General features: G+C 43.4%; 2 protein-coding genes across 11 annotated transcripts in view; one reads left to right on the top strand and one right to left on the bottom strand.

Annotated features, from left to right (window-relative positions):
* LOC142589469 (vesicle-associated membrane protein-associated protein B-like) overlaps window positions 1-3,886 on the top strand; it is a 47,028-nt gene extending 43,142 nt beyond the window's left edge. For both annotated transcript variants that reach the window (XM_075700915.1, XM_075700916.1), the window contains 2 exons: window positions 1,082-1,180; window positions 2,799-3,886. In XM_075700915.1, the coding sequence (XP_075557030.1) occupies window positions 1,082-1,180; window positions 2,799-3,008 (309 nt within the window). In that variant the 3' untranslated portion in view covers window positions 3,009-3,886. The remainder of the gene's footprint in view (window positions 1-1,081; window positions 1,181-2,798) is intronic.
* Window positions 3,887-12,996: 9,110 nt separating this feature from the next.
* The window catches only part of LOC142589356 (uncharacterized), a 28,097-nt gene continuing 19,003 nt past the window's right edge, over window positions 12,997-22,090 (bottom strand). For 6 of the 9 annotated variants that reach the window (XM_075700911.1, XM_075700905.1, XM_075700909.1 and 3 more), the window contains 5 exons: window positions 17,277-17,400; window positions 15,709-15,818; window positions 15,534-15,635; window positions 15,381-15,461; window positions 12,997-13,241 (listed from right to left, as the gene is read on the bottom strand). In XM_075700911.1, coding sequence (XP_075557026.1) covers window positions 13,026-13,241; window positions 15,381-15,461; window positions 15,534-15,635; window positions 15,709-15,818; window positions 17,277-17,400 — 633 coding nt within the window. In that variant the 3' untranslated portion in view covers window positions 12,997-13,025. Of the gene's footprint in view, window positions 13,242-15,380; window positions 15,462-15,533; window positions 15,655-15,708; window positions 15,819-17,276; window positions 17,401-22,090 lie in introns of those variants that run through there. The other 3 variants (XM_075700906.1, XR_012829859.1, XR_012829860.1) reach the window with 3 other exon arrangements.

Raw genomic sequence — 22,090 nt, 5'->3', positions numbered from 1 at the left:
CATAGAAAAAAAACTCCTTTTTATGCATTGAAGCTAAAACATTACTCGCACACCCACTTGGCGCTTATGAGAACACCGATGCTTTTTGTCACAAATATTAGGAAGGCATATCTCAAAACTGTTCTCAGAATTGGTTCCAAGGCGACATTACTTCGAAATCACCGGCTACAATTAGTAAATTGCAATATCTGCCATAAGTAATTGTTTAGAAGGCAATTGGAAAAGCTTTGCTAATTATTCATTTTGATTTGTCGTCTAACTAATGTCTCCCTTCGAGAGTAATCCAGCTCAAGAAGTAGAATTGTGCTATCTGCTACAGGTGATCTTTAAAAATTTATTGACGGTTAAAAGAAATGCCCAATATATAATGTCCTATTACTTTTGAACATGTCTAATGCAGCTTATGCATCCTTAGAGGCATTTTATTCATAAGAAATGTGGGATGATAGTGTTTAAAATTTGTCAGTGCAGAGTTTCAGCGGCATATATTAGGTGGAGTGAAGGAGTAATTCTTCATTGCTTTAAACATTAGTGACTATAGTAATTACATTTTGGCTTGCTTGAACATAGCTATGTTAATTTTGTACTGCCTGCCATAGTGACTCAATGGCATACTGCTGCTAAGCTTGAGATAGCGCATTCAGTTTGTAGCCATATCAGCCGTATTTGATGAGAGCAGAATACAGGAGCACTTGTGTATTATCAATGGCTGCATGTTAAGAAACTCCAGAAGATCAAAATTAATCTGCAGCTCTCCACTGCAGCATCTCTCATAGCTCCTGGCTTGCTTTGGGATGTTATACCTCATCAATTGGTTTTATTTACTCTTCTGAACAGTCTGTCTAGACTTTATGTCAGCCATTAGTACATGCAGGGCAAGTATTTGTTGCGGACATCATATATGCAATGACACAATGTAGCGGTGAGCAGTTCTGTTGGTAAAAGATGGTCAAGTTATTTTCTTGTCTTTTATGTGCACTATGGACAGAAATTTAACTGTCTTCTGTGCTCTTGTCTACAAATTGCAGTAAATGTGCTTATCAACACAAGTAGCGATGTCTGACGAGTAACACTCTTCCAGGCTAGCAATTTGGAAGCAGACCTGAAAAAAGCAACTGAGGAGTGTCGGCGACTGCGTGAGGAAGTAGCCAATCTACGCCAGGAAAATGCTGCTCTAAAGGTAGATGTCTGTGATGTACATGCTCGTGTGTTTATTTTGGCAAGCTTTGCAGAAATGTTGATATATAACAGATGCAAGCTTGAGTACTGCATATCATATTGACCGCAAATAAAGATGGGAACAGTGGAAGAGAACACAAAAACAACATGGGTGGTAACTTTCAACTGGTTTATTCACGGCAACCCGTGGGCATATATAGGCAAATAGAACATGCGCAGAACGCAGCACACAAGAAGAAAAATCGATCTCCAATTGAAACAATCTAATGGAAGTGTCACTAACACCGTCTTGGTCTTTGTTTTTTATGTGATATGCCGCCATCAGTTCTGCGTGCAGTCTGGTCCTGGCTTCTCCCCAGAACTTTTATCTCCTTAAAAAGTGGTGCACAGGGGCAGGCATTGCAGTGCACAGGTAAGTGCACCAATTCGTCTTTCGTTAACTGGAATCTGCATCGGCTCGTGCATTGCGCCGCTTTTGTGTAAAATTTTTTTAGCTACCATAGACAAAGCGCTTGATCAAGCGTTCGGGTGGGGGGGGGGTCCGTTTTTAAACATTTTAAATGTTTTTAGATAATACGGATTTTTAAATTGTTTTAACGGGCAAGGAAGTTTAACTTCTTGTGACAGCATTCTAGCCATTTTGAAACAACTCGATAAAGGGCTTTTTTTCACTCACGAACTTCCACTCAACAATTCCCTGCGTTTTTTAGACCTATGCATTTCCTTCGCTAAAGGCCACACGTGCTGGCAGTACTTCCCTCGGGCACAGAAGGCTTTAGTACCATATGACTCCTCCCAGTCAAAGATTGTTAAACGAGGAGTAGGGATGCTCTGCTTAGAATCGGCTCTCCGCAAGTCGTGTGTGCACAAGATGCAGCTTGCCTTTGACAATCAGGTTTCCCATCTTAAGACAGCAGGGTTCCCTGACTTGATGGTAACACCAGTGGTGGAAACCCCTCCTCTAGAAGGCAAAAGTATCTAGGAGCAAAGCAAGGGTGAGGACGACTACTATGGCCATAAGACCTGAAGTGGTACTGTATATTCACAGGGTCACTCACAACCTAAGGAAGGTTGCTGCAACGCCTGCCCCGGTGCACCACTTTTTAAGGAGATAGATTCTGGGGAGAAGCCAGGAGCAGACTGCACGCGAACTAATGGAGGTATATCGCATAAAAAACTACAGCCAAGACTGTGTTAGTTACGCTTCCACTGGGTTGTTTCAATCGGAAATAGATTTTTTTGATAATTCGTTGCCCCGCTAGGCTGATGAGTGTTCTTGTTTGCTGTTTTCTGCGCATGTTCTATTTGCCTGTATATGCCTACGAGTTGCTGTGAATAAACCAATTGAAAGTTACTGCCCGTGTTGTTTTTGTGTTTTCGTCCGCTGTCCCCATCTTTATTTACAGTCAATATGATATGCAGTAAACACTAACTAGGCCAAACTGAAGTTCTTCTGAAGCTTGAGTACATTTGCTACTTGCAGCTACTAGTACTATTGCATTGCCATGGGATGAAGGTCTTGAAATTTGTGGCAGTAATCACTCTTCTGCTGCTTATAGTGTTTATGGAAGATTTGCTTGAGGCCTAGAGATGAACAGGATGAATGGTTGATGTTGTAGGAGGATGGCCTGAGGCAGCGGATGCTCCAAACTGCTGCCACATCGGAGACTGTGACCTCCCATGCAGCTCCGGAGACCACGTCGCAGATGACGCACCGTACCAAGGAGATGTCAATGGCTCATTCTTCGGGCATTTCTCCACTGATGTTGACGCTCTTTGCCTCTTTCATGGTGGTCATTGGAGTGCTGGTTGGGAAGTGGTTCTTTTGATCGCCCCCTTCTGCCACAAGATGAGGCCTATCCCTGTGTGGCACTCTCCCTGCCCTCACTCTCTACAACTATCCTTTCCTCTGCCCATCTCTTCTGCTGGCGGCATTTCTTAACACAGATGTTCAGTTGAATGTGCAGACTGGTGCCTGCCAACAGTTGTGTTCCTTGTGGGCACCCCTCCATGCAGCTTGTCGCCCAGTTTTTTCTACCTTTTTCTTTTTAAATCTGTGAATGTTGTTTGTGCACAGGCTAAAAGGTTTTCTCAGTTTGCCCAAGCTCTTATGTAAGGCCTTAAAAGTTGGATTGCTTCTTCAGGGCCAGAACAGTGGTATCACACAATAAATTCTAATATTAATGGTCTGTTTTGCACATTTAACTTGTGATGTTAACTTTATGGTAGTCTCTAAACAGCTCTGCCTTGTATTTTATGAGCGCTTGTGTGTATGTGTGCCTGTGTGTTTGTGTGCATGTGAGTATGTCTGTGCAGCACTCTGGGCACGATCTTCATTCCCAGAGGCTGGAGGGTGCCCAGAAGGTTATCACTGCTCCATTTTGAGACTGAGTGATCTGACAACACTGTTTGCACCATGGGAAAGAGCAACCAGTACCCTTTTTTGCCTGAGCAGATGTAGATGGGAGGAGTGGAGGTGTGGGTTTTTTTTTCTCCTTCTTTATTTTGTCTCTCTTCTCCCACGCTTTTCCTGGATTCTGAGAAAGGACAGTAGAGAAGGGAGAACATTGTCAAAGGGTGGCCACACCGCGTGTGTCTAGGGGCTAACTTCTGCAAACCCTCCCTCTTCGCGACGCTGTTTCTTTATTGCACTAGAAGCAGACAGTGTTCAAGAAAAAATGTGAAATAAATTTTGTCCACTAATGCACTTTTGAGGCTACTTTTTTGTTGCTTAGGTTTTGTTTGTATTGTTTCACTAGTTCATCATCTGCAACAAGCACAACCTATTCAGGGACAAAATGTGTAGTGCAAGCCTTACCAAAGTTGTAGTCCTGGGATGACTGTGCTTTGGTACTATGTAACATGGCCTGCTTTGTTCCTGCATTGTTGGGGGAACATTAGTGAGGCTGCACACTGGCTTTTTTCAGAGTGCATGATGGCTCGTTGGTCATGGACGCCTAGTTCCATGATAAACTCTTCATATGGGATAAGTCGTTTGCCTTCAAATTGCATAGCACTGCATTAGACAGTGATGTTTGGCCTTAGCGGGTCCTTTTTTTTGCACATTTAGAAAGTCATTAATGCTGAGGCACATTGAAGAGAGCATAGTTTCTGAAGTTTGGGGCTTTGCTGGGCAGCATTTTACCCTACTTAGACTTGTTTGTGTCCTTCTATTGCAAGCCACATTGCCCAACCTTAGGGAAAGACGTGTGAATTTAAGCAAAGCTGAATAAAAGTGGTTGAACTTGAAATTTTGCCTCGTCTTTCTCCACAGTGTAACAGCATTGACATGGGGGTCAGAGAGGTAATTTGTGCCTGCTGTGGAACGTTAAAACACTGAAATAATTTGAAGAGCTGTTTGTAATTTCACTTTTTCTTAGTGTTTGATTTGCATTTCAGCATTTTGTGGATCTCCAGTGAGACGGTTGAATCCCCACAGCCACTCTGAACACAGGTAGCACTATGCAACCTAACAGTTGCTTAAAACAGCAACTACGCTTAATATATCAAAACTAAGCCACTTTAAATGTGTATAATGGGGCACAATTATCACTGTTAGAGCATGCTGATCCTTTGAATATAGCTACAGTGCTCTTTTACATGAATTTTTTCCACTCCCATGGCACTCTGAAAAATGCAGTCAAAGATGCCATTTATTGTAAAGTACTTTCAAAGTGTGTGTGGCAGAGGTATAAAATTTGTCCTTCACCACACATTTAATTCTTAGACAACGGGCATAACATGTGGAGAGCTTTGCCCGTTTTGGACGTGCTCACATTTACACGGACGCCACCTTCCACACTATGCTCGTTGGCACATGAATTGCAGTTTGGCTTTGTTTCCTTGAACTGGGGTCAATACGAGCCCAGGAATACAATCTTTGTCTTCGAGAACCCCCAGCATCCAGACTGCTGAACCACTAGCCGTCCGTGACGCCGACTTGGGCCCCTGAGAATCCCAGATTGTCTACATACACAGCCAGACGGTAGGTGCACGTACTACGTGCTCCTCTCAACGACCCCATTGGCACAATGATTGCAGAAACCAGCTGCACAACGAGGTACACATGTGTCGCAAGTTTCCCGCCACTGTGGTATATCAGGCAACGAAATAGCACACACTGCTGCAAGCAAGATTTTAGCCTCCAGCAGTAACTGCAGTGACATAGCATCCTTAGTGTCCCATGATGGTAATGCAGTGAATAGCTGCTTTGAACAGCGGAGGAGATGCTTATAGTTCATGCTACTCACCGAAAGACAACCCAAAGCCTGTAGGCTTGCCTCAGTTTCATGCCGTCCCTAAAGGGAACTGTGGCTCTAGTGTCGTGCTACTCGCCTAAGGACAACCCACAACTTGCAGGCTTGCCTCAGTTTCATATCATCACTAGAGGGAACTGTGGCACAAGTGTCTACGGAAGCTGCCAGCAGGGCAGTTCAGCCAGCATGGAAATAACTTCGTGGCTTTGCAAGCTTGTCATTTTCAAAAAAAGTACTGTTATAAATAATTAAGGGGGGAGGCTACCCTGGAGACCGAACTTTCTTATTTTTTAACATATTCAGATGAAACTTTCAGGGTACGTTCACACCACTGAACTATGAGGAACTGCAAAGTTTCATGAAGATATGTTTATTAGTTCCAGAGTTATTGAGGTCTAACTAGGTGATTCATGTATATGCCTGAGGAAGAGCCTGGAGAAATGCCAGGACATCGTAGGAAGCTGAAATTCACTGTGATGATCCCTTGATAGATATCCCAGGGGGCTAAAGAGCCCTTTTCTTTAATTTCCCCTCCAAAAATTTTTAAGACAACTTTGAATTTGATGTAGCCAGTAATGACCACATCCATCAAAAATTAATTGCTTATTATAAATTAACTGCACCAGCTTTCAAAAAAAGAAGCCTGTTACCCCCTGGCAAAGTCATTCAGGAACAGAATAAAAAAAACGGCATACAAATCTGAAGAGCGGTTCTTGAGATATCGCCTTCCCCAGCACCACTACTAGCGAAAAAATCCATTCCGAGAAAACAGGCCTTAAAGTTGAACACATGTGTTTTTTTATTAGAAAGCTCCTGCGGAGCTTCTAATTAGCTCTTGCGGCTCCAGGCACACTCAGTGTGTCGGATTTTCGACTGGCGACAGCCGAAAGCACAGTTCCGCCGCTGAAAAGCGTCTACGCAGTCGGCACTCGCTGCGGGAGATCGGAAGTTCGATGCTCGTACAAGACTCATATCGCGCTCCCGTGCACCGAACATCTGCGCTGTCTTGGGCTTTGCCGGCATCGTGTGCAGCGAAGAACTAGCAAAAAAAGAAAAGCTGAACAAATAATCTAAAAGATAGCGCAAGGCGATGAGCAGCGCGCAAGCTCATGTTGAGGCCGACAGAGCAAGGGGCAACAACGACGCGAGCGCGGCATCAAAGGGAGCAGCCGCCGCCACCCGCGCAGCAGCCAATGGCAGGCGCGCTTTAGCCCGCGAGATTTGAGCAGCAGCCGCTGCCCGCGCAGCAGCCAATGGCAGGCGTGCTTTAGCCCGCGAGATTTGAATGCGCTGCTCCGGCCAATCAGCGCTCCGCATCACATCGCGGGAAAACGCCAATAGCGTCTCAACCGCGCCGACGATGCCATTTTGCAAGGCGGCAAAATAGAGACAAAGAATCCACGGTCAAAACGACACCAAGATGGCGCGGGCAGGCCGCATGGGCCGGGAATGGCGCGCCCGCGAAGTTTGACTTCATTTCGGCATTTGCGCGTGTTTTTTGGGCCGCGGTGGCCTCAAAAGTAGCGTTATTCTTGGTACTTTACGGTTGAATTAGGTGCTGATAATTACAGAACAGGTAGTTTATGAGACATACAAACCAAAAATATGGTTTTTCAAAAATCGACTTTTTCGCTATTTTTCGGTTTTCAAGGGCCGCGTCCCCCCTTAAACCGTATTAAGATTGTCTGACGGCAGGATTCAAACACTGCAGCTCAAGCACAAAAGCCCGATATTGGAACCATTAAGCCATGGACGCGTGGAATCACTGCAACTAGCAATGATTGTGGGTTCAGAGACTTATTGCCTTCTATATTAAAAAAAAAATATTTTGCTTTATTAAAGTTTAGGCCAATAAAAGCGGATAAAGCATAATAAACAAATCACAAGAATGTCAAAGCCACGAGCACAAAGATGAGACAAGTCAATGTACTAACCTCTACAACTCTATGGCTTGCATAGATCATGTGAAGTGCTAGTGCACAAGTCCCTCACTGAAGGGGGGGGGGGAGGGGTTGGCACTAGCGCCGGACATACTGGTAGGCACATAAAGAGATTAAAAAGCTCTAAAGACATTGTACCACAGTTGTCCCCTATATATACAGGGACCTGCCGTGGTTGCTTGGTGGCCGTGGTGTTGGGCTGCTAAGCACAAGGTCACGTGATCAAATCCCGGCCACGGCAGCCGCATTTCGATGGGGGCAAAATGCGAAAACACCCGTGTACTTAGGTGCACATTAAAGAACCCCAGGTGGCCTAATTTCTGGAGTCCCCCACTGTAGCGTGCCTCATAATCAGATTGTGGTTTTGGCATGTAAATCCCCGTAACTTTTTTAAAATATTTACTTGGGTTACTTTACATGCAGCATAGGGCCTGCACCAATAGTTGTACACCTGTTCAGAGACTACCCGAAATTTGAGGCCCTCAATGTAAATGCTAGGGCTACGCGGCCAGCTAACAAGTGGCTCTATCGGTAAGGCTGGCACTGTATTGCGAACTTACCTTTGGAGTCGGACATTCTCGACACCACGGGGAGCACCTTTATAGTTGGCCCACTTCATTCCAACCCCCTGTCCCTCTAACCGTAAAGCCAAAGTATCATACTTAGTGAATTAAGGCTAGGTCATCATTATGGATAATAACAACACAAGGATAATGCCACACAGCCACGCAAAAGAAATTATGCTCTTAGGTGTGAAGAGAGATTTGTGCAGTGCAGCATAATAGGAGACAAAAAACTGCACAAGGCCCGATTTGAAATTGGCAAACTAAAAGCAGAATTGGGTCTCCTCCCGAGGCATGTGCAGTAAATACAAGTGCTTTGTTGCACAGGGCCTAGAAACATGTATGGAGCCATTAAAGATGCTTCAATACATGTACATGCTTGTTCAGTATCTCTCGAAACTCCTGGCTCTTTAAAAAATGGTCAAACCTCAAAACTGATTTTAACAAATCTTTCTGGGAACCCATACATTTTTGAAATCTTTTAGCACAGTATATAAATGTCCTTTAAATAGATTTTTAAAACTGTTTCAGTAAAGATTTAGCATTTCATGCCATATAGGGCAAAATCTGCTTGACATTGCTAGTAGCTCGTCTGATCCGGCAGTTCAAAACTACTACAAACTATCGGCCACTTGACAATGTGCAAAGTGGTTACGTGGCTAAGTTGGCAGCCACTCCTTCCTGTGTTGTACCACTATTGCCTCGTCACCACACATTACCCTTGGCACCAGCATCTTCGCACATGACATGCTGTGCCTTGGTTGAGTGTATTATCACACTGGATTTCAAAGTGAAACGCAAAGAGCCAAGTGTGCGGTTGGCAGTACAGCCAATGCTGTCTAAAGCATATTTCACATGCTGCAATTCTGTTATGCGAAACAATCTGATGAGCGGTGTTGCACCACTATTGTGGAAGGTTCGTTTCACATATTCGAACATGTAATTCCAACATGTCACACCCTGCTGCCGTTCTTCCATTGGTCAAACAGTGTCGCTGCAAAATTTCCATTAGGTCTGAACTCTACCGCTGCCGCTGTGCAGGACTGGCTTCTATGGCTGCTGCAGCTGTAATTATAATTCATAGCATATGAAATGGGCTGAACCCTTGAACTAGGATGGCAGAACAAAAGAATTTCCAAAGGTGAAGGCAGTCAAAGAAATGTGCCCCCCCCCCCCCCCCGCCCACTCTGGATCTGCCAAGTGACGAAGTGACACACCCAATTGTGATCTATGACGACCTCTTCAAGCACTTGAAGGAAGTGCTTAAGCATGTAGTGTGTGGACTGCAAGCATAAATGTGCAAGTTCTTGTCATTAATGACTTTAGTGGGTAATAAGCTCTTTTCATAACCTACAAAGGCACAGATGGGACTGCAACTGCACATTATCCCAGCATGCATTTTAGAACTCGTTTAGACAGCACTGTGGTATTCGTGAGGCAGGATCCCAGACACCACTGTAGAGCAGTACCAGCCAAGGGTGCAGTACAAAAGTCACTAGGAAAGTTGTGCAAAACGATGCAGCCAATGGCCACATGTCATTGCAACTGCACATGTGTCAAGACATGTTATTGCTTTTCAGTGCCAGCACAAGCCCTGTTATTTAGTTTCTTCTGAGCTGTGGACAAAGTGCCCACAATACTTCACAGTTGAAAGTGAAATGATAAGTGATTTAGGAATAGGAAAGGCGCATAGTTCTACAATACTTTAGAGAGCACGGTGCAGCAGAATATCCATCAATCTTGCACTACAACTTTGCACATGGTTTTAATGTGGATCAGTGTCTGGAAGTAATGACTCCTGTGCTGGGTGGTAATTGTCCTCACTGCGCGACAATATTGAGATGGTATTGGGAGTTCCAGAGGAGAAATTTCAATGTGGAAGATTCTGAGGTCAGGGTGCCCAGTTTTGCATGTCGTAGAGGAGAAAATCGCTCCTGTGCGTAAGATGCTGGAGGCAGACAGCTGTGTGACCTTACGCCAAATAAAGGAGACTTTGAATAGTCCTGCACCAGCAATTTATTGTATTTGTGCACTGCACAAACACCTTCACGTTAGAATAGTATGTTCCCTTTGTGTGCCTCATGCATTGACTGACGAGAAGATGGTGCAGCTTGTTTCATGGTTGTGAAACCTGGCTGTACTATGACGAGCCCAGAGCAAAGTCTGTGTTTTTGAAGACGAAACACCTGTGCCTGTATGAAAACCAAGACCTGTAAAGAGAACGGTGACTGTTTTTATTGTGATAGGACTTATATGGACACTCAAGGCACGTTTGTGTCATTGCCTTTGATCATGCTGTCACGGTATCGATGTACATGCATGACTCATGTGAAGAGGGTTAGGAGGTCTCCAAGATGTGCAGTGCATTTGACTCCAAAAGCGACGAAGCTCTGCCACAGACTTGTATGTAACAAATTACTTGTGGTTGATTGCGCTTTTGGTAATTTTCTTATTTAACAATTACTTTGTTTAAACGGTAATGCTCACTGTAATTCAGTTCCTTTCTTCAGTAACTTATTACTAGTAACCAGTTATATTTTTACCGAAACAAGCTGTAGCAGGGGACGCAGCTTTTAGCACTTGATTTTGGCGGGAACTAGTGTCCAAATGTATTGAAACACGTACATGGGTTATCTCTTTCCCACAATCGGCATCCTGCAGCTACACCTCCATGACCTGAAGATGGCAGGCTTGGAGATTTGTGTACTTCTCTTGGCGACGTCGGAGCTTTTCTCATATAATAATACTTTCTCTCTCACCCTTGGTAGCTCTTTTAAGCAGCATTCACAGGTGCTAAGAGCTGCTGCTACATTGTTCTTCACTTAGTGCAGTCTGTGACTTCTCTGCTACAGACAAGCTTGTGGTCAAATTACATGTATTTCTTTCTGTTTGACACGTGTGACTTGTATGCACCAATTTTTGTGATTGTAACACAAACAGTATTCTTGGCGCTGAATAATATGCAGCTTTATATTAAATTACATTACACATTTGGCCACCTGTTCATGGAATGTGAACATCTGCTTGCATACGTTAAAATTAGGTTTCTAAGTCTAAAATAGCAGACGAGTGAAGGGCACCGGGAGGAGTCACGCACCACCAGATGTTGCGTGACAAATTGAAGTGGCTCTTCTATGACATTGGACATTGTTGCCACGAAAAACCTATGGATGACCTTTCAGTTTTTCACTGGCCCAGGCGAGAGCGCCTCCCCCTATAGCCCAGCAACAATGAAGCCCTGCACTTCATAGAAGACCCAGACATGAGCATTGACGCATTGAGTAACCATAATTTTGTGATCAAGATGTTTGTATGCTACAATACAGCCCTTCTCTCAAGCTCGCATATCGACCAAGCTTTCAGTGTCACTGCAGATGGCTTCACAAGAAAACAACAGAAAATTACCGAAGAAAATTTGTAAAAATTCACCGATGATTAAGATACTCCCCAATGTGAAATATGAGTGCAGCTCTATATGCGTTTTCATTTTGTGATATATTGGCTGGTGCAGACAATCTGTCTCGTGTGGCACATTGCAAACGCAGCGAAGTGTGGCGTGACTGCCTCGCTAATCTGTAGATACGAAAGGCAACCTATGGATGATGCATGGGTGTGATTCACAGCAGCAACCGCAGACGGACCTCCCACACAACATGCGCTACTCTGGCGCTATCTTGTAGTCATTGTAGCTGCACTATGCTTTTCTTCTCACACTTTTGCCGTACCCTCCTCCTTCGCTTTCTGCCTAATTGTTTGGCTGTGCCCTCCTCCTCCACTTTCCTCCTCACATCTTTCATCCCCCGTGGCGTTCCGCCTTCCCTCTTGCATCCTTTGCTGTGCTCGTTTGCTTGGTTACGCCAGTGCCGACGCTCGCCACAGAAACAGGCATCCAAGAGCTGCGCTCTAAAAGTAAACAACACGTGAAGGGCTGTAGAGGACATATTGAAAGAGCCAGGCCAGCTCGTTCGATTGACTGTATTTGTGCAATGTTAAAGTAATTAATGACTTTTTAGTTATTACTCAATTACTTTCGTGAGGCAGTAATTATTAACTGTAACTGTAATTGGTTACTTTTCTTCTTTAACATGCACAAGTCTGCTTTACCGGTGCCAGGGCAGCATTTCAGCTTTTGCTGCTGGCATGAGCACTGCGCATACACACATTAGCATTGCTGCTGAGCAGCAGCTGTGTGCACACCACACCATGGAGCATACACTGGTCTTAGCGGAATGTACGGTACGTCTAGGTAAACCTATCTAATTCTTTCTTTGGACACTAACGCCACTCTCATGCACCATCAAGATTCAAGGCCTGCAACATTGTTGGTCGTGCTCGTCATCATGCGAGCTTTCCGAGACGCCTTGAGCACAACACTAAACTTTGCTATCACTTTCAATGCTTCACCTTTGGGCGAAACTGCCATTTTTGTTATCATCAAAAGTGTCATGGAGCATATGATGCTAGACACTGAAGATGGTCACAGTGAAGTGGTACATGAAAGGATGTCTGCCCAGAGTTGTTAATGCACCAAAAGACGTCCATCCAGGTTCACGACTAGACACATGAATTCTGTACTTTGACAATGTACCTTTACACTGTTATAAAGCTTGTATGAATTATTTAGCAACTACTAAGCTGAAGCTGGTGGAGGATCCTATGTACAACCCAGACTTTGTTCCATGTGACTTCGCATTGTTCCTTTATGTAAAGAACGCGCTGAAAGGAAAAAGGTTTTCCAACAAGGAAAAACTTCTTGGGACTTGGGACGATGCTAAGTCCAGCTCCCTTAAGAAATATGGGAAGAAACATGGGATGGCTGGTTTGATCCAATGGATGCATCAATTTATTGACTTGTGTAAAGCATTTTGAGCAAATGTAAAAAAAAAATCATTGCAATACTTTCTTAGTGACCTTTGTATAGAGACCTGTATGAAAAAAAAATTCATATTGCAATGTAACTGTGTGTTCATTTCCAAAATAACGAAGATGGTCCATAAAATGTAGGAGGAGCACAAGCACAAAACCAAGTTTCATTTCAGCACAAATTTGACACTTGCCTTTGGTTGAATAAAGAAAATTTAATTATGTTACAAGATGGTGCACCAGCTAGTGCCACGGTGGTCAATTTGGCCTAGCATTGCATTTTTGTTTGGCACATGACCAACTCGGCAGGAACACCCAGTTGCATGGATCTGCTTCGGTGGTACAGGGGGCAATTTGCATTCGACCCCTTGACAGCACTTTGGCAAGTCCTTTTTATGATGGTTTTTGGAATTCCATATCCTTGACTCTTCAAGAGGTACCTGAAAAAATGAAATATTGTAGTATAGATGTGATCCTTTGCAACATAATCTAAGAAATGGAAATCTGAAAGCAGAATAGTGCCACGTCTGTGTGCATAGACGTTTCAACACTTGGGGTGCCAGGACTCTAAATATCGGCACTCATTAGAGTTTCATATTCATCTCGTATTCTAAAAACTGATTAATTGGGCATGGGAACAAGCCTCTAGCCCAAAATATAACGAGTTTCCACATTTTAAAAGCTCGAAGATTCTTTGTAAAAACTACTGGCAATATAGAAATAGACCATAATTAGACATTAATTTCCTGCAAAGAACTATATATGGGTAATGGGTAATCATCATCATCAGCCTGGTTACGCCCACTGCAGGGCAAAGGCCTCTCCCATTCGTCTCCAACTACCCCGGTCATGTACTAATTGTGGCCACGTTGTCCCTGCAAACTTATTAATCTCATCCGCCCACCTAACTTCCTGCCGCCCCCTGCTACACTTCCCTTCCCTTGGAATCCAGTCCGTAACCCTTAATGACCATCTGTTATCTTCCCTCCTCATTACATGAAGAATGGGTAACATATATGGGTAAATATGTGCACAAACCAAAGTGTCCTCTATACTTGGATTAAAAAAGCTGAGGAGGGGGTATTTTTTAACCGTGGACACTTAAAAATGGACTAACTTAATGGACATGTCCATTTCGGCTGCGAGCCTGCTGCTGAAATGCCGACAGGCTGGCCTGGGGTACAAGCGAGAAAGAGAAAGATGCCAGCGGAGCCCTGGACTAGGGCCAGACAGCCATTGCTAAGAAGATGGAAGACACCATCTTAGCATCAAATTCATCAAATTTTTCTAGAGCTCAATAAACATTTTTCCTCCTCCTCCTCCCCCAGTTAGTTTCTTCTTCACTGGTACAGTGGGCGCTCCACTAGGTGGACACTTATATACCCCCCTGTAGTCAACATTATTTGTACTACTTTATGAAAACTGTCAGGAATGTGAAAAATGGCCATCATCAATCAATCAATCATCATCAATCAAGCTATTATGTGAAAACAGCTAAAGGTATGTATTAAATAATAGTAAATTTTTTTTAATGTAGTGGATTTATTTTATACCATCTTTTGCAAGTCCTGCATAAGACTTGCGAAACATTCCTGGCACACTGACTGGCTCAATGCAAAGTGCAAAGAGGATAACAGTCAGAATACCTAATCAAGACAGTGTGCTCACTGAACTTGTACAAAAAATAACGCATGCAACTCAAAAGCTTCATTTTATTTATGAACAGCAGCCACTGAAGCCCCACTACTGCACAGCAATACACTGGCCTTTGCATTTTTACTTAAGTGCACACTTCTGATATTGAATACAGTCGAACCTCGTTATCGTAAAGTTGCATCCAACACTAAAATACCTTTGTTATATCCAATATTCATTTGAAGTGCATATTTCTTGCATGCTGATATAAATGAGAAATATTTCGGAACTGCTTCGTTGTAGCCGATAATTTGTTGTAGCGTACTTGTTATATCGAGGTTCGACTGCGATGACTAACTACTCTTCCACATTTGTGGTTGTCAGAGGGGGTAATGACAGAATCTAGAAGCCCACAGAGGCCATCTTGGAAGGTCGTGACATTGCATAGTAGCCCAGTGGCTGTGGCATTGCACTGCTGAGCTCAAGTGAACAGTTGCATAATAGCTGTGGTGGCCACATTTTGATGGGGGCGAAATGCAAAAATGCTTGGGTATTTAGATTTAGGTGTTAAAGAACCCCAAGTTGTCAAAATTAATAGAGTCTCCCACTACAGTGCGCCTCGTAACTAGAGTGCTGGCATGCAAAACCACAAAAATTTTTTTTAAGATCATGCTAGTATATGACCTTTTTAGCATGAATGGGTGACAACTCTGACAAATAATTATACTAATTATAAGTGTTTAGTTAGTAGTTATAAACAAAAGATGTTCACGGGATTCCCCAGAACTAAAAATATCAGCAATAAAAAAAGTCTAAGGTGTTCCAATGCCATAACACCTCCCCTAGTTATGGCCTAGGTTATGTCACTTTACAACATATCTAGCAAAGCAGCTGTGCTCATAGAAAGAACAAGTTTACCAAAGCATGAAAGAGGTATGTTTTACCTTACTGCGTATATGCTTCAGTAGTGCTTCCATCGCAGGTGATCCACAACGCATCTTGAAGTCTAATGGTTCCATTCCTTTCTGGAGAAGGAAAAAGGCACTCCCAATAAATAAAAATTGTACAAAAAAAAGTGTTCCGTCAGAGCAGCTTACCCTGTCAAGCGTGTGCTCAGAGCAGCCAGCATTCATGAGGAGCTTAATTAAATGATCGCCATCAGGCATGGCATAGGCATAGTGGAGGGCAGTGCGGTGATGCTGTAAAAAATACCGGGAGCTGCAGGGCTGATAAGAGAGGCAGCGAACATGTCAATTTGAGCAGTGAACCTACCTGATCTAAAAGGGTGTCCACAGACTGACCAGCAGGAACATTGTGTAAAATTGTTTTTACAATATGGGGACGGTTGAACAGCACAGCTCTATGGAGAAGTGGCTGGCCATCTCCCTGGAAGCCACAAATTTATTAAAACAGCTTTGATGATACCAAAACATCAAGAGAACCTACAATATACTTTACACTGACAGCTCAGGTCCAAGCTGGACAGCTGTATTGCTCATTCAAAACTGTAACTATCTGAAAATTTTTCAAAGGGGCCAAGAGTCACCTTTTGTGCAACAGTAAAACAAGATTCCATTAATTCTGCTTTTGTAAAAGAAAGCATTAGTTATGATTTAAATGGGTTTCTATGATTAAAATCCTATAAAGGTCTGCAGTCAACAAGTCTACTACACTAAAACATTTTTTAAGCATGATAAGACAACATTCACAATCTCTAGACAATGCTGCTGAGATCATGCAAGCGAAATATTATTCTGTAGCATGCAGTTGGGAACTTACATTTAGCACAACAGATCACTTGCAGTTTTATGTGATTTTCCAAATACCCATTGCTTCTTTTTTTTTCTCCCCCTTAGGCAACATCAGTGATGACATTACAAGAAGCGTAACAGCTGTTAGATTCCAGCCATTGGGTGCATGCATGCACACCCTTTCAAATCATTTAGGATATGGGGGACATGCCCATCCCGTCACCATTCCCTTTCGAGTGTCAAACACCAGCTTTTAAGGGCTACCATAAGAACTGTGGAAAGAAGAAAGGAGTGATGGATAGAACACTGCTATCAGCATCACCCCATCTGAGAGGAACTGAGCATTGAGGGGGATCTGGGAAAGCATATATTGCATTCTTTATACCTCTCTTCATATTGGGCCCTTTCGAAACATTCCTTGAAAGGCATTGCACTTGTTCCAATATGACATTCTTCAGTTTCAAGAAGGGTTTCAGGCCCCCTTTAGGAACAGTGGCCTAACAACAAGTGCACCAAAGAAACATGGGTCTATGAAGGCGCAATTGGGCTAAAACTGCTCCAGGAATCCAATACTAGCATACCCAGAGTTTGACAGCAGTTTTCAGTGGAATCATTCTAGCTGTTATGGCTAGCTACTCTTACCAGTACATATACATCCCATATTCAGCAATGACTACTGCAGGATAGTAATCCAAGCAGATAATACTGGCTGGCATGAGTAATAACTTCACGTAATCTGTGATCTAACAAACAGAAGTTTTTCTTTTTCCAGTTTTCAAGCAGTTCTATTTACTGACATAATATTTGAAGTGTGGTCTCGACTTTCTCTGCTTGTAGTAAAACATCAGATATAATTGATGTTTAGCTGGGTCCTGAATGCTTTATTTTAAACTTGTGTCACCACTTGCACCAATTTAGAAACAAAACGGAGTTGCTATGAAAATTCAAGATGATATGTGCAGGAAGGCACAACAGTGTTTCCTTTGATGCATTGTAAAAACTTGCTTATCCCCATATGAGGGGCAATTTGGTATCGGTACAATTAAATGCAGCTGAGACAACATAGCTCACATATTAATGATAAGCTACTTGCCTTTTGACATGCTTCCCAGGATATATTTGTTCTGAACACTGCAGAACTGTATGTTCTTAATTCTTCAAATCTTTCATAGTTTCCATCCTCAACAGCTCGTGAGAGTTCTGCAATCTGTTCCTGAAAGCAATGACATAGGCTTAGCACCACCAAAGCAGCACAGTTTTCCACTTTTGTACTTTGGTTGATTAAATGTTTTAGTTTTGGGCTCAACTAAATCTGTTGCGCTCAACTAAAGCCCCGGAGGAAAATGCATCGTCGCACTGGAGGAGCGTGGAAGAGGAAGAAGCGGCGTGAGGTTTTTGGGTGATCAGCCATACTTGTTGGCTCTGGTGGTAGTCAAGCCACATATCTGCTTCTTCGAAGATCTTGTAGGACTGGGTTGTCCAGGGTGTCCAGTACACAGCACCTCCACCTCTTGTTACAGATGTAGAATGGATTTATTTACAGAGAAAAGGGTAGAGAAGGCATGGGACGGTTCGAAACAGCCGATCACCCAAAGGCCTTGCACTGCTTCTTCTTCCTCTTCCATGCTCCTCCGGTGCAGCGTTACAATATTGTGCATTATAATTTTTGCATTAATTTTTATATCTATAAATCACTGGGAACAATTGCAAACATTGAATTTCAGCTTGGATGGTCATAATGTCTTTAGATTGACTGCTTTGTGGAAACTGATAATCACGTTGTTGGCATGGCATAGCATTGCCACTGGCTAGGGAAACATAGTTCCTACCAAAGTGATCATTAGACACATCTACTGGGCTTTTTGAAGCACTTGTGGTTGGCCAAATGCACCATATTTTCCTGTCTTGGCCTTTATCACAAGAAGTCACCGTCATCAAAAGCTCTACATCAGTGCATTTTTAGTAAAATTGTGTGGGAATGGCTGAGGCAGTGGTTAGAAAATAAAGTGCATTTTGTCTGTTTATCAAGACAGTTCGTGTAAAAGAATAGCTTATTAGAGGAGGATTCGAAATTAGGAAAAGCATCTGAAGTGATCAATCCATGGTCACTGCACATCCACTTTGGTTTTTCGGACATTTGTGGGATGTCTTTAAATTTTTGCTATATGTCCCATGGATATCAATGAGAAATTCTGAAGTAAGAGCTTTGTATATCCATCAAACATCCAGAGTGGTTATTTAGTTTCAGGAAAAACCAACTGTCAACCTGCTTCCCACCTATACTCCAGACAACAAACATTTCATATACAACCACCCATATAAAAGTAGCTCTGTTTAAAGCAAACATTTGCTTAGTACAAACAGTTTCTCATCATTTACCAGATCTTGCAAGAAACCCATGAAGGGTTTTTCACCAACAACTCCATGGCTGTAAAAATTGTGCTAGAACAACACACACATTCATACACATCCACCTAACCTCACCCCCGCCTCTCCCCCCCATGAGAAGCCTTACACCCCCTCCCCAAGATATTTCCAAATTTCCATCTTCCTCCTAGCCCATTTTAACTCAGCCAACCCTCACGAGTTTGTAGCCCCCCCCCCCCCCCCCCCCCCAAAAAAATGCTTGGCAGCACCACAAGTGGTGATAGCCAGTGGCGACACGTAAAGCCAGATTGAAACCCATCTCCTAGTGTACACCTTCTTCGGAACACTCTGGCATTGTTTCAAATTTCAGAATGACATACCCTGAACACTGGATGTTTCATCCCCAAGTGGCCACAGAGGGATGGTGCTGATTTCTACATACAGTTCTCTTTGTCTTTAAATTTTTTCTCACTGGATTTTCAACAGCCTTAGACCATTTCATTTGCCTTTTCATCTCAGTATTTCAAGCCAGTATAGGTTTGTGTGATTGACAGTACTGGAACCACATTCATCATCTCAGAGGTATATTGTTGACATTGAAGGAGTACTGCATGAAAACCTTGTGTCTCACATCTTTTGCTTTTTAGGTAGCTGTTGGCTCTATAATTACGTTTTAAAGTCTCAATTTCTTGAGAACAAAAGAAATACATGGTGTGGCACAAGTTCCCAGACTCAAATAAACAGCCATAAATAGCTCACGATGCATTGTAACAAAAAGCACCTTTATGTGCACATAGCATGTTATACAATGTACGTAACAAATCTACCTTTCGAAAAGTCCGCCTCTCGCGCAAATGCAACCTTTGAGCCACTTCACAAATGAATCGATAGCTGCGTGGATATGCAGTAGTCTTTGTTTCATTCCAAGCTTTCTCTAGCGCCTGACGAAGAGAGGTCAAATTCCTATACGGAATAGACCAAGCTGTGCTTTTTAACACAGGAAAGACTGAATAGTCGAGAAGGTTTAGATCCAGACTCTTTGGAGGCCATTCTGAAGGAGAGTTGAAGTCGGGGAAGTTCTCTGCCTACGATTATTACACCACCTTTGCCTTGTGAGCTGGAGCCAAATCTTCTGATACTTTCACTGACAATTTGTGAAGTTTGATTCATCCCAAAGCAGAACCTCCTTCCTATGGACATCTTCCAGATAGTTGGTGCTGTTAAGTTTCACTCTCTGCTTCAAGAAAATGAACAGCATCTTTTCATCAGAAATGACTGCCCGAAAAACCATCACAGATTGAGGGTGAGAAACACTCGAGGTAATCCTTCCACTGATGTTGGCTTCTTTGAGGCTTCCTGTCAATATTACGGGCAGTAAAACAGTGCTAAACAACAGGACGAGGAGAGGAACACAGACAACAGCGCTCGTAATCATGAACCAACCAGCCCAAATGCGTACTCTCCTGTCAATGCTTTATTGTTTTGGTGGTTTACAAAGTGTTGAATGTTGAGCACAGCCTCGTCTGTGAAGAGATTGCTGTGGTAGCGTGCCATGCTGCCAAAGTGTTTGAGCAGGACCTTGCATCTTCCGACCCTGGTCTCTCTCATGTGCTCAGTCAGTCCATGAGTTTTCTGAACTTTCTAGGGGAAATTCTGCAGGATCTCTTTCACAATTATGAAAGAAAGTTCAGAAAATCCTTTAGTTTGGACCATTTCATGCACAAATCTACGGGTGTCCTGTAAAATTTTATCCCTCTATTTTCGTGATTATTTGAGGTGCTGTTGATGACTTTAGGTCTTTCAGAACGCTTTCTATCGTCAACAGATCCAGTCAATTTTAGCCTTTCCATACCATCATAGACCGTTCTTATTGAAATTCCAATTTCACTAAATTTCTGCAGCATGGAGTTCCTTGTCGTAAAGCTTTTCCATTCCGGCTTGCAAATATCTGGTTATGGTCATCCCAAGAGCAAAAATGTATATTTGCATATCAGCGGTGGAAAAGAGAAGGCACATATAAAAACAGTAGTTTAGAAACAGGATAAAATAAACACAGAGACTTTTGTATAACTGATTTTCGGAGAGTGCAGAACTTTAATGACGCTCTGTAATTATGTCTTCTTCTAAAGCAAAGTCCGAGTGAAGAATGTTGCTTTAAAGGGACCCTGAAACGATTTTGACGATTTTCTACAAACGTACTGAGTCGTTAGAGTAGGTCCTTCTGATCATTAATTGACGCATCTAAGTGCTCTGCGTAAAGCGTGTAATTTATTATCAGGTTTTAAAAATGCACATCGCTGCCGATCGCAGCACACTGCGCGGCGGAATTTTAAGCCGCCCCTACCCATATGATGCAAATCACCCATGTGACGTCAGTGAGGCGAGCTATCCGATTGGCTGACCAGGGCGCGTGATCTATAGTTTTTCCAGCTTTATGGTAAACAAATGATCGTAATAGTTGAAATGTTAGTTAATTTGTTTTTATAAAAAGAAAGTAACATAAAGGGAATGCACAAGAACAATTTTTCAGTACACTTAAGCACTTCCGGCACACAACAAGTGTCGTCTGCTTGTGTTAAAACGTGGTCCGTCTTTGACGAGGGCTCCGCCGTCAGTGTCGGTCTGTCTTTTCACGAGCGCTATGATTCGACTTTGTTGCATTGTGGACTGCAAACGGAGCGACTGGCAATATGTCAATCTGCGACATTGTGTCCCTCTGCAAGCCAGTAGACGAGCGAACTGGCTGCAGCGCATCGGACTGCCGCTATCCGATCGGCGCCAGGATTTGCGCGATTGCGGCCGTCACTTTACACCGGGAGATTACTAACGCAATAGCGTTTCGCAAGTCCGGTATTAGGGTAAACGCAAGCGCAAGGGGACAGAGCCTAGCCGTCTCCCCTTGCGTGTCGTTTCAGGGGATGAACAGAAGCGCCAATGTGAATGGTCTGCACGGTGCAGCCACCTGGTGGCATAGAGCTCAACCACACACAATAGCAGTAACAAAATGTATTCTTTTCTGCTGCTGGTGTAAAATTTTCGCAGCAGTGTAATCGTTAACACGTTGTTTTTGTAAATGTTTAAAATGTTTTACACTTGGTTAGAGCAATATTAGCTCTTTCTTTGGGTGGTTAAGCTCTGCGCCAACAGGTGGCCGGACCGTGAAGACCGATCAGGCAGCTCACGTACGTCTACGCTAAAGTTCCTTCATCAGCTTGAGTTTATGCCTCCACCGTTCTGCCGAAACGTTCAGCTAGTGTGTGATTACCGGAATACCAGACACGTTCGGCGCTACGACAGAATGATCGCAATGCACGCTGCTTCGATAGCTCTCCCTTGGGGTCGACGGTCAAGCGGCTAGCGGAGAGGTTTCACGCAAGCGGGGGCGGGCTCCAAAACAACCGGAAGTGGACGATGTGACGTCGCATGGTGACATAGAACCAGTGAAGGCGGAGCTTAGTCACGATCACTCGGCAAACGAGTTGAGGGGGAAAAGCATGGCTAGGGAGGAGGGTAACTTGTAATTGCTTGTAGCTCCA

The sequence above is a fragment of the Dermacentor variabilis genome, chromosome 1 (assembly GCF_050947875.1).
Source record: "Dermacentor variabilis isolate Ectoservices chromosome 1, ASM5094787v1, whole genome shotgun sequence".
NCBI lineage: Eukaryota > Metazoa > Arthropoda > Arachnida > Ixodida > Ixodidae > Dermacentor > Dermacentor variabilis.
Note: the sequence above shows the minus strand (reverse complement) of the source record. Positions and strands in the feature narration are given on the sequence as shown.